At 40.3% G+C, this 13,220-nt stretch overlaps 1 protein-coding gene across 1 annotated transcript in view; it reads left to right on the forward strand.

Moving 5' to 3' along the window:
- Nucleotides 1–3,878: 3,878 nt before the first annotated feature.
- Nucleotides 3,879–13,220, forward strand: part of LOC109902447 (protein Wnt-10a) — a 25,089-nt gene continuing 15,747 nt past the window's right edge. The window contains exons 1-3 of the mRNA XM_020498802.2: nucleotides 3,879–4,337; nucleotides 5,754–6,019; nucleotides 8,926–9,299. Of these exons, the coding sequence (XP_020354391.2) occupies nucleotides 4,069–4,337; nucleotides 5,754–6,019; nucleotides 8,926–9,299 (909 nt within the window). The 5' untranslated portion in view covers nucleotides 3,879–4,068. The remainder of the gene's footprint in view (nucleotides 4,338–5,753; nucleotides 6,020–8,925; nucleotides 9,300–13,220) is intronic.

Genomic DNA, 13,220 nt, shown 5'->3' on the forward strand with positions numbered 1-13,220 from the left:
AACAATGCACTCAAATCTCCCACTCAAAGTTCATGGGAGATTCCCCCCCTCTCAAACTAGACACTCTAATGTACTTGTCCTCTTGCTCAGTTGTGCACCGGGGCCTCCCACTCCTCTTTCTATTCTGGTTAGAGACCGTTTGCGCTGTTTCAGAAGAAAGGTCTTTGTTTCTGGCCATTTTGAGCCTGTAATCGAACCCACAAATACTGATGCTCCAGATACTCAACTAGTCTATGGAAGGATCGTTGTATTGCTTCTTTGATCAGAACATCAGTTTTCATCTGTGCTAACATAATTGGAAAAGGGTTTTCTAATGATCAACTAGCCTTTTAAAATGGTTAACTTGGATTAGCTAACACAACGTGCCATTGGAACAAAGGAGTGATGGTTGCTGATAATGGGCCTCCGTACGCCTATGTAGATATTCCATACAAAATCTGCCATTTCCAGCTGCAATAGTCATTTAAAACATTAACAATGTCAACACTATCTCTGATCAATTTTGTTATTTTAATAGACAAAAAAATGGCTTTTCTTTCAAAAACAAGGACATTTCTACGTGACACCAAACGTTTGAACGGTTGCGTATATATATTTAAATGAGAAATACAACAACAAAAATACTAATAAAAATAACCATTAAGAAGGAAAGAAATTCCACATATTAACTTTTAACAAGGCACACCTGTTAAATGAAATGCATTTCCAGGTGACTACCTCATGAAGCTGTTTGAGAGAATGCCAAGAGTGTGCAAATCTGTCATCAAGGCAAAGTGTGGCAACTTTGAATAATTTGTTTTACACTTTTTTGGTTACTAAATTATTCCATTTGTGTTATTTAATAGTCTAGATGTCTTCACTATTATTCTACAATGTAGAAAATCGTAAAAAAAAAAAAAATCCTTGAATGAGTAGGTGTGTCCAAACTTTTGACTGGTACTGTAAGTCAAAACTGTAACTAGGCAACTCAGGAACATTCAATGTCATCTTGGTAAGCATTTCCAGTGTATATTTGGCCTTCTGTTGCAGGTTATTGTCCTGCTGAAAGGTGGATTTGTCTCCCTGTGTCTGTTGGAAAGCAGACTGAAACAGGTTTTCCTCTAGGATTTTGCCTGCACTTAGCTCTATTACATTTATTTTTATCCTAAAAAACTCTGTAGTCCTTGCTGATGACAAGCATACCCAAAACATGATGCAGCCACTACCATGCTTTAAAATATGAAAAGTGATACTTAGAGATGTGTTGTGTTGGATTTGCCCCAAACATAATGTGTTGTACTCAGGACAAAAAGTGAATTTCTTTGCCACATTTGTTGCAGTATTACTTTAGTGCCTTATATTCTGTGCATGCTTCCTTTCACTCTGTCATTTAGGTTAGTATTGTGGAGTAACTACAATGTTTTTGATCCATCCTCACTGTTTACCTATCACCATCTTCAAAGAGATATTTATCGTCTGCTTTTTTAGTTTTACCCATCTACCAATAGGTGCCCTTCTTTACGAGGCATTGGAAAACCTTCCTGGTCTTTGTGGTTGAATTTGTGTTTGAAATTCACTTCTCGACTGAGGGACCTTACAGATAATTGTATGTGCGTGGTACAGAGATGGGATAGTCATTCAAAAATCATGTTAACCACTATGACTTCATGCTACTTATTATGTAACTTGTTAAGAAAATGTTTACTCCTGTACTCATTTAGGCTTGCCATAACAAAGGGGTTGAATACTTATTAACTCAAGACATTTGAGCTTTTCATTCCCAATTCATCTGTAAAAAATGTTTTAAACTAAATTCCACTTTGACATTACGGGGTACTGTGTGTCGATCAGTGACACAAAATCTCAATTGAATCCATTTCAAATTCAGGCTTTAACGCGACAAAATGTGGAGAAAGTCAAGGGGTGTGAATACTTTCTGAAGTCACTGTAACATCAAGACACTGATAGGTGGACAGAAGAGGTGGGACATGTCATTAGAACTGGCAATAAACAATATTGGGGAGTATTCAAATGAGTGAATATATAGGGCCTATCCTGCAATATGAATACAGTGTGTCAGGACAGGACACTGACGATTTCAGGAAACCGATTGCCTCGAGTCATTTGAGTAAAGCAACTCATTTTGTAAGTTAGAAGTACACTTGGCTGAATTAGGACAAAACCATTCCCCCCCCCCATGTCACTTATGATACATTTAATTGAACAGGAAATGTATTACCCAGTGAACAATGGGAAACAATTAGGCTCCGTGTGTTAGAATCCTGACAGCAGTTCTGCTTGGCAGAAAACCCCAGCTCACCAGATGGAAGCAGTATTTTTTTGTTTTTCTTGAGCTTGCAACATCTTGCTATTCATTCTCAGAGAGGAAATGTGTCCACTGTAATGAATCTGACCTGAGGAAAGCAATATATGAGTAATATAGCAGAATAGTGACTCAGTTGTAATGGCTCACAGTGGTGGTTGACTGCAGCAGTATGAAGAAGATAGTGGGATACCTTTGCAATAGAGTATAACTACCCCCAGTCTTATAGAGTCCCCCTAGTTCAGACCATATGAACTCATGTTGTGACTTCAATTGCCAGAATACACTGGTGGCTAAATGTTATTATTTATATATATATATATATATATTTATTTATTTTCCACTCTCGTAAAAGCCCAAGATGAGTAATATCACAATGGCTTTAAACAACTTTAGATTTTGACACAATTCACAATTTTAATATCCAGTTTGTCTACAAATGAACAATTGAGACGTTCAATTCACGTCTCCGTATCGACCAAAAGTTAAAGAATAGGACCAAATCGAATGAAATCAAACTTCTAAATGCACTTTTAATAAAGTTTGATTTGATTTAGTCCTATTCTTTAACTTAGATTTTTTTATAGCTGCGATGGAGACGTGAATCCAACACATTCATTGTTAACTTGAAGATTACATTTGAAATCAACCAAAGCTTGAAATCCTTGGCCTATATGTTTTGTCTATTTTTAGTTGAACCCTGAGTTGAATTGAAGCAATAGCGGTTGATGACTTCGCAAATGCTATTCATGGGTTGCACCCCCATCACTCGGTCGCATAGTTGCCAATGTTGTCAATATTCTGCAGACTCCTCAAGCACATATGATGCTCAAAAGTAGAACGTGGGCTAATGGCTGTGTTCTCTAAATTACATTATAGGACCTCGGGGACTACAATGATGTTGCTGAAGTAGGCACATATTTAGCAGGAAACAACTTTGCTGTTATCATCATGTTGTCAAATGTACTTCAGACAAATGGCAATGTTGTCTGTCATTAGCTAGCACATTTCTCAGTGAAAATCCATGAATATAGGCCTAAATAGAATAATTGATATGACTTATAAGTTCTTAGATCAACTCTCCAGTAGGAGGTGCTGCCCAGCCTATAGTTTTTTTTTCTGATAGTGGATATAATGTTCCAGATCTGACATTATTTCAAATTTACCCTCAAAACAACATGTTGAAAATTGGTTACCATGATGACATAACCCTGTGGTTGAAATTTCACCCTCAAAACAACATTTTAAATGCATTACGTTTTGCAAATCCAATGTATTTTCCATGTCACAATACATTAACAAATTAAGTTGAAACAACGTTGATTCAACCAGTTTATGCCCAGTGCCTACTGGGCACAGACATACATTCAACATCTATTCCACGTTGGTTCAACATCATTGTGTTAAAATGATGTGGAAACAACATTGATTCAACCAGTGTGTGCCCAGTCAGTGGGTTGTCCTCCTCTGCCGCTATTAGTTACTCTGAGTGACGTAGAGGTGGGCTGGCAAAGTGGTAAGTGGTGTAGTTTAGAAATGCTATCAGTATAATCAAATCATCACAAGTCAACGAGACTCCAGATAGCGCGTTGTTAGTGCACCCACGACTTTCGGATGTATTCCAATGCAAATATCTTGGCGGAGCTGTCGTACAATTGTGCAGATGTGCGATAGCATGCAAGAGTGTTTAGTCGTCTCTCTTCCAACTTATTATCTTCATTCAATAAGTTGACAGATAGTGCAGTCAAACTAGTGTCGTTCTTTGAATGACTTGTCCTGCAGTCGTTAGGCACGTCCAGCACTTTGTCAGTCTTGTATCAGTTCTCAAATCAGATCCATACTTGAGCTCAAGACCTGTCATCCTCAAAGCGCGTCCCCCGGAACTCTGGAGTGGACAGATATTAGAGGGACATATAACTTGTTATACACCGCTCTATGTAATTTCTTATCTTTTGTCAAAAACAAGCGACACAATGGATTTCTCGTTCTGCCGCCTATTATGTCTTGTGATTGCAATCACTATGTTCAATCAAAGGTGAGTTGAGAAGTTTCATTTGCTTACTTCAATATTTTTTACCTGAAGATTTCTTTGAATAGTCGTCTTTTACTTTTGCTGGTGTAGTCATTCATCTTCGATATATATACTCACAAGTTAATGAAATAATGAATGTTCCCGAGTTTATCTAAAGTTTGCACCACAATACAACCTACAGTTGCTACATTATTTTCGGCTGTGATTTGATTTACATTTTGCAGCACCTAGCTACAGTTTACACTATACTCTAGTCTATGTTGGCACAATCACTATAGGTTCATTGTAGGCATTGCTCTTGTTCACAAATCATATTGTGCAATTAAGTACTGTACAATAAATAACTCCGAATAACTTTAACTTCACAAATCATGTTCATTTAGCATTATATGAGTTTGTCACAACTGAATAATACGTATCATATTATTGACGTGGTGACTAAGTTTACTGTCATAAAGATCAGACTCTTTGCATGATAATGTAATGCACATGGAGATTTTTTAGGAGATGTCAGCAACGACAACAAAAAACGATCTTTGTTCCACACTGGGTCAGTGTAGGTATCCTGCTTAGGCTATTGTAATAACCCAAAGTTGATTTAAAGGGATATCAAATGTTTACTTCTGCGTAACTGTTTTACTGATGAGGATGCTGTATCACAGACAGACTACATTTCTTTCATGATTTACATGAATGTTCCCAAGTACTTTTCTACTCAGAATCAAAGTGATGTGAATTTGCTCTTAGGATTTTTCAATGACTAAAAAGTTATCCCACCACGTTTGAACTGAGTGTCTATTTTCCATTCCTGTTAACATGGTGTCCATCCTCTCTGGTGACATGCCCCTTCATTCCATACCTGACTGCGGGACTTAAGGTTTGATGTCACAGAGTGCTTTGAGACATGGCACAATGAGTTGTAGAAATGCAATCTGTTATTTTATCAATGACATTTCAGAAACATGTTTCTTTGATCAGTCCTGGCATTACAGTAACAACTCTGCCAATATGAATGGTTGCACAAATGGATATTTATGTAATGAACTTCCTGAGATTGACTGGTGTGTGTGCTTGCGCCCCCATGTGTGTATGTGTGTGTGTGTGTGTGTGTGTGTGTGTGTGTGTGTGTGTGTGTGTGCACATGTGTGTGCACATGTGTGTGCGTGTGTGTGTGTGCAACAGGCAATATAATTCAGAATGCATAACAATAAAATCACCACTTTTCGACCTTCGACTACTTCATGAGTCAATACTGTCAGAAACAATTTACAACCATAAACTCTCAGAAGTGTAATACTGTAAAACACCCGACTCCTGTCATGTAAATGACAGTTGTTACAAATGATTTACATGCCACAGAAGTATCAATCATGTGCTACAGTACAGACACACCTTAACATCAAACCTTCTGTGTTCCAGGGTAGATTCCAACAAGATTCTTGGGCTGAAGATCCCCAATATCGACCCCATTCTCAATGCTAACACCGTTTGCTTGACCCTGCCTGGACTGAACCACAGACAACTGGAGGTGTGCATGAGAAACCCCGACGTCACCGCCTCGGCCATCCAAGGCATCCAGATTGCCATCCATGAGTGCCAGCACCAGTTCAGAGGACACAGGTGGAACTGCTCCAGCCTGGAGACCAGGAACAAGATCCCATACGATAGTGTGGTTTTCAAACGAGGTGAGTCACCTAACAGACAGTACGGGGTAGGGACCCCTCCTGAGTAAAAAAAAAATGGTGCATCTGATTCCCACACCTGCATCCCAAATGGCACCCTATTCCCTATAGTGCACTATTCCCTACAGTTCCCTTACTTGTAAAACGTATTACCCTATGAAGGGAATAGGATACCATTTGGGACCTATCCCACACGTCCCCTTTTTACTCATTCACTTTACACACAGCGTTTGTTGTTAGGTCTCTGGCGTTTGGTTATGGATGGGTATGTTTTGCCTGAGGCAAAAACAAACGTTTTCAAATTAGTTGATTCATCCGCTAAGAAATGCATACTTGGAATGAATATTTCGTTACATGGTTGCATTATATGAAATATATTTTCTTGCACTATGTCAACAAGTCATACAGTTGGAAATACAGTAGCGAAACGACAGATATGACACTATTAAGCTAATCAAAGTTTTAGTTTAGAAGCTTTTATGAGTGGATTTTGCAAATGCAGCATATTATGCATGCCCTATCCAATTGTTTGTTTGGATATCTAATTTTACTACAGGAAACATATCCTCTTTACCTCAAACATGTATCTGCTTGTTGATTTATTCTGACATACTTTATGGGGCCATATTTCTACGTTAGTCTGAATTAAAACTAGGCTAAAAAGCCAGTGAGACACATAAAGTGAGCCTTCTCGGGGCACGGCTAATGCTTTTACTCTCTGTCAGTGCAAGTGCTGTGAATTGGCTCACAGCACTTTCCCAACTCTCAGTGGTAATACATAAACCTGTTTAGTTGGTTTCTGTAACACAAAGTGACAGTTTTCTTTAATCTTTCATTCATTTTCCCACTTCCTCAGCCATCAGTTCAGCCGGGCGTGCCTCTCACTTTAAATTATTTGTTAGATTGATTTGTTCCAGGTCTCTCGCCTCAGTCTGCTAGGGAGGAAATCTAAAACAGCATTTTCATGTCTGTGTCTCTGGGCTGCATCTAAGTGCGGTCCTCCGTCCCCCATGGAATCATGGGGAGTTGGAGAGGCGGAAAAACGACTGTGTGTGTGTGTGTGTGCGTGTGTACGAGCGTGTGTATGAGTGAGTGAATAGGGGATGATCAATGGAACATCATCGACTATATCTTATCTATCCTCTATACACTTGGGATACTTTTCTTTAAGGCTTTCTTTCCAAGCCCCAATATGCATTGAACTGGGGTCATGGCCAGTTTAGGACTTGTTCAAACTTCTGCACTTTTTTTTGGACTCCAAATGTAATTTCTAATTGATACTGTATACCTATACATATTTAACAATAACAGTTACAATTGGGAGTTTTTAAATGATACAAATGTGACTAATCAAATTCTTTCTTGATCATGTCTTCTTTTTGTCATCAAAAAGTAAGAAGATCATTGTTACAAATATCACAAGTTGATGTAACACAGGATAAGTAACACTGAGCATCTCTACAACAGTGACAAATTTGGACTGTTTGTAGTAATATCATTTCCCCCTCAAACTGAAAGCAGTTGAATCAATCCCAAATCGTACTCCCCTCCCGTTTCAGTAGAAAGCTGAGGGATGGAGCTGGAGAAATGCAACCACTCTCAAATTCATAGGCAGGGCCACGGATGCAAGGACTGACCATTCATGATATCACAATTACAGTTTTAACCATGTTTTAATATAGTGTTTATTTACATCTACGGCAGTTGAACTAAGCTCATGAGGCATTGATAAGTCATATTCAAGAATCAATTAGTACATTATCATTCATTTATAAGCCTAAAAATGGGTGTAGCAGTTCTAAACATGCTTATTTTATAACCCTTTTTTTCCCCTCTTCTGTAAGTGATTCTGAGAAGGGCTGGTTTTATAGGAACTCGGGGAGTTATGGTTACAGGCTATTAGCTCTGATCGCCACTAAGGAGAGTACAGTATAGACAGACACCTGTGGGGAATATGCTCTGTATGTTACCCTGTAACCCTTGGAATGGGTCGTACTGGACAGAGAAACTCTAGGCGCATTAAGTTGCTGTAACAATGTTAGGATTCTGCACGAACAACACGAGTAAGGTCCTCAAAATCGCCTTTACACATGTGAACCTTCTGTCAGAGATGTGTAGAATAATATGTACTTATGTGGGCCTACTTACAGCATGTGCTGTCAAGTGCTGCAAGATTCTGGTAACTTTCCCAACCTTTCCAGGTTTTCCAGAAATCACCGTTGGAAGATTCCCGGAATCAGAAAGCAATAAGCAGGAAATCCGATATCCTCTAACCTAGGATTTCTGGGAAAAAAAACGTCATTTTGAAACCCTAGAACTGGTAACTTTCTGCTATTTCTTTTTGTTCCGCCTTGCTGCGTCACCCATAACATGCATGGCATGACAGAGCAGCCCATACTGGCCTGATTAGGGCTGAGACGCCGTGCGGCTGCTGTGTGTGATTTGGCAGGCAGATCAAATGGTTTCCGACAGTAGCCAGGTTAATTGTAAACATGCTGGAGAGCTCAATAAAGGGAGAGCTTTAAAGGGGATTAACAATACGGAGCTCACATCTGCTGCACCACCACCGGCCACTTCCAGCCCTGTTAATGATCACTGTCAGATCCTTATGTTGAAAGGATGGTGGGGGTTTGTTCACTCTCAGCCTCTGGGCCTGGAGACATGCAAGTGTTTGGGTTTAATTGCTGTTGTCCCAGATGTTTCTGCCTCTGTTGTGCTGTGAGGTAGGGTGGGGGTTTATACTGGTACTGCAGTGTATCTCAAAAACCCATCAGGGCTCATTGGACTTCTGTATAGCTCCACAGATAGTCATCTACTGCGCTGTACTTGTATGTGCAGTAGGAATCAAAAGGACTATAACAGGATAGTATCTCTGTTGTTAATCTTTTCTTTCTCTTCATCTCTTGTAGGTTTCCGAGAGAGCGCCTTTGCATACGCCATCGCGGCAGCGGGCGTGGTCCATGCCGTGTCCAATGCCTGCTCCATGGGGAAGCTGAAGGCGTGCGGCTGCGACGAGAAGCGGAGAGGCGATGAGGAGGCTTTCCGCATCAAACTGAACCGGTTGCAGCTGGAGGCCATCCACCGGGGGAAGGGCATGGTGCACGGAGTCATGGAGCACTTCCCTGCAGACCTGCCCGGGCCTCAGGACTCCTGGGAGTGGGGAGGCTGCAGCCCCGACGTGGACTTTGGGGAGAAGTTCTCCAGGGACTTCCTGGACTCGCGCGAGACATACAAGGACATCCATGCCAGGATGAGGCTCCACAACAACAGAGTTGGCAGGCAGGTGAGAGTAGGTGTTTCAGCTACTGACGAGGGCTGTTTGGGGGTGGTGGGTGGTAGGGTTGCTATGGTAAAAAGTAGTGCACTTTATAGGAAATATATTGTCATTTGGGACGTATTCTTAAATCATTGAGGAGTTTTGAATGGAAAAGATGTATTGGGGTAATATTTGATATACCGTCATTTCCGGGCTATAAGCCGCTACTTTTTTCCCACGCTTTGAACCTCGCGGTTTATACATTGACGCGGCCAAATTGATGGATTTTTCCCGCTTTCACAAGATTCATGCCGCCAAAAAACTGAGCACCGTCACATAATGTGACGTAAATCGAGCGCGCTCAAACTTCCCATCATTCTGATTACGGTAATCATTTTGTCACCCTCATCATGGCAAAGACACAGAGAAATGCATATGATGCAGCTTTCAAGTTGAAGGCGATCGATCTGGCTGTTGGAAAAGGAAATAGAACTGCTGACAGCGTGGAGCATTGTCAAAAAATCCACTATCATCAACGGGTTTCGAAAGGCTGGACTGCTGCGTGTTGAAGAGGGCAGCGATCCAACATCGGATGAAGCAATTCTGAGGCTATTCAACTCCGACACCGAAGGAGATGACTTCAGTGGTTTCAGTGCACAGGAGGAGAAAGATAGTGACCAATGACTTTCTTGGTAGGCTACTGTTTACTGCTATTTTTAAATTTTTTGTTACAAGCCGTACAAGCCGTGTTTCGTTTAAAGGCCAAATTATTTTTGTTACAAGCCGTGTTTCATTTAAAGGCTGTGTAAACTTCATTTGTTTCAATGTACCGGTAGGCACCTGCGGCTTATTTATGTACAAAATACATATATATTTTTAATTCAGTGGGTGCGGTTTATATTCAGGCGCGCTTAATAGTCCAGAACTTACGGTATATGCATTTTATATATACAGTTGAAGTCGGAAGTTTACATACATGTACACTTTAGCCAAATACAGTTAAACTCAGTTTTTCACAATTCCTGACATTTAGTCCTCGTAAAAATTCCCTGTCTTAGGTCAGTTAGGATCCCCACTTTATTTTAACAATGTGAAATGTCAGAATAATAATAGAGAGAATGATTTATGTCAGATTTGTATTTCTTTCATCACATTCCCAGTGGGTCAGAAGTTTACATACACTCAATTAGAATTTGGTAGCATTGCCTTTAAATTGTTTAACTTGGGTCAAATGTTTCGGGTAGCCTTCCACAAGCTTCCCACAATAAGTTGGGTGAATTTTTGCCTATTTCTCCTGACAGAGCTGGTGTTACTGAGTCCGGTATATAGGCCTCCTTGCTTACACACACTTTTTCAGGTCTGCCCACAAATTGTCTACAGGGTTGAGGTCAGGGCATCGTGATGGCCACTCCAAAACCTTGACTTTGTTGTCCTTAAGCCATTTTGCCACAACTTTGGAAGTATGCTTGAGGTCATTGTCCATTTGGAAAACCCATTTGCGACCAAGCTTTAACTTCCTGACTGATGTCTTGATATGTTGCTTCAATATATCCACATAATTTTCCTGCTTCATGATGCCATCTATTTTGTGAAGTGCGCCAGTCCCTCCTGCAGCAAAGCACCCCCACAACATGATGCTGCCACCACCGTGCTTCAGGGTTGGGATGGTATTCTTCGGCTTGCAAGCATCCCCCTTTTTCCTCCAAACATAATGATGGTCATTATGGCCAAACAGTTCTATTTTTGTTTCATCAGACCAGAAGACATTTCTCAAAGAAGTATGATCTTTGTCCCCATGTGCAGTTGCAACCCATAGTTTGGCTTTCTTTATGGTGGTTTTGGAGCAGTGGCTTCTTCCTTGCTGAGCAGCCTTTCAGGTTATGTTGATATAGATACTTGTGTACCTGTTTCCTCCAGCATCTTCACAAGGTTCTTTGCTGTTGTTCTGGGATTGATTTGCACTTTTCACACCAAATAACTTTAATCTCTGGGAGACAGAATGCGTCTCCTTCCTGAGTGGTATGAAGGCTGTGTGGTCCCGTGGTGTTTATATTTGCGTACTATTGTTTGTACAGATGAACGTGGTACCTTTAGGCATTTTGAAATTGCTCCCAAGGATGAACCAGACTTGTGAAGGTCTAAAATGTTGGCTGATTTCTTTTGATTTTCCCATAATGTCAAGCAAAGAGGCACAGAGTTTGAAGGTAGGCCTTGAAATACATCAACAGGTACACCTCAAATTGACTCAAATGATGTCAATTAGCCTATCAGAAGCTTCTAAAGCCATGACGTCATTTTCCGGAATTTTCCAAGCTGCTAAAAGCCACAATCAACTTAGTGTATGTAAACTTCTGACCCACTGGAATTGTGATACAGTGAATTATACGATAAATAATCTGTCTGCAAACAATTGTTGGAAAAATTACTTGTGTCATACATGAAGTAGATGTCCTAACAGACTTGCCAAAACTATAGATCGTTAACAAGACATTTTTGGAGAGGTTGAAAAACAAGTTTTAATGACTCCAAGCTAAGTGTATGTAAACTTCCAACTTCAACAGTACTTCACATGCGACCCGTGATAAGACTATGCACTTTGTATGTTAACAAAGCCCATTGTTAATCTGACTCCATCAAGACTATTCAGCAATATGCAAGAGACTATAGTTTAGTTACAGGAATAAAGCATCAAGAAAATAATAAGAATTGTCTATCAAAGGCAAATAGATGTAATTACATTGTAAAAATGAATGATGGCATTAGCTTAAGTTGCAAAGCATGAACAAGCATTACAAGACATCATTCTAGGCATGATCAGAGAGGGAGAGAGAGAGAGAGAAGTCAGCCTGAAAGGTCATGCCCCAAGAGTCCCAGAGGTGGAGAGAGAAAGAGAGAGTGTATCTCACCAGCGCAGGTCAAGAACAAAGAAAGGAAAGCTAAGACCCTTTTATAAGCATCTGACTTCAAAATCTGAGTTGTTGACTAATAACATTACTGTTCAGTTAACGTCCAACCAGACGTCAGACCTACAGAATGTCAGGACAACAGAACCGCTGCTTCCCAGAGGTGTGACAGAGTGGGGGTTGGTGAGATAATGCAGCTTTCCTAAGACAACACAGAGGAAACCTTGCATACTGTTGATAAGAGTCACTTTAGGGGCTGGGCCGCCCTGCAAAGACACATTAACCATGAAAGCAGGTAAAGAATGAGATGATTATGACTTGGATCCTAACGGTCATGTCATTTTGAGACACAGTGTCTGATTTTATTGGCCCAGAAGTCAGTAGTTGACCTATCAATACAGATGACTCACTGATTTTCTCCACATGATGCAATTGCCTTGCGAGTGTCGTCTCTTTGAGTCAGGCCTCCAATCCCACTGTATTCTTAGTAATGTTTGTAATCTGGCTGTTACAATAACACCCAAGGACGCAGCTGCATATTGTGTTCGAAAGTGCTCATCGTCGTAGTATGGTTTTGAAGATATCTATATAGGTTGATTGATATGAAATAAATATCATAGCTGACATGTATTGGCAAATTCAGTGTCGTCACCACACTTCACCTTCATGCATACATACATTTTCCGGTCATTCTTACGTTTCAAAGCAAGGTGCCCCCTTATTCTTGTTGTGGATGTCTATGCCATAACTCTTGTTCAAGTGACTTGGATCTTGCGATTTATGAATGCTCTATTTAATCAACGTTCTACTATGGGCTTTCCCTGTGTAGCATGTGGCTAATGATGAAGCTTGGTTATGATGGCCATATAGCATTGGTCTGGAATGCGAACAGTTTCCTTCAAAAAATTGGTTATACTTAACGCTAGTTTTCTTTGATTGATGTTATGATACCATATGTGATCAATCGAATAATATAAGTTTGGTGTTCCATGGGGATTTTCCCAGACAATGTAGTTGATTCATGGACAGATGCTTGGTGTTGATA

Source organism: Oncorhynchus kisutch, linkage group LG2, assembly GCF_002021735.2.
Source record: "Oncorhynchus kisutch isolate 150728-3 linkage group LG2, Okis_V2, whole genome shotgun sequence".
NCBI classification, from domain to species: Eukaryota; Metazoa; Chordata; class Actinopteri; order Salmoniformes; family Salmonidae; genus Oncorhynchus; species Oncorhynchus kisutch.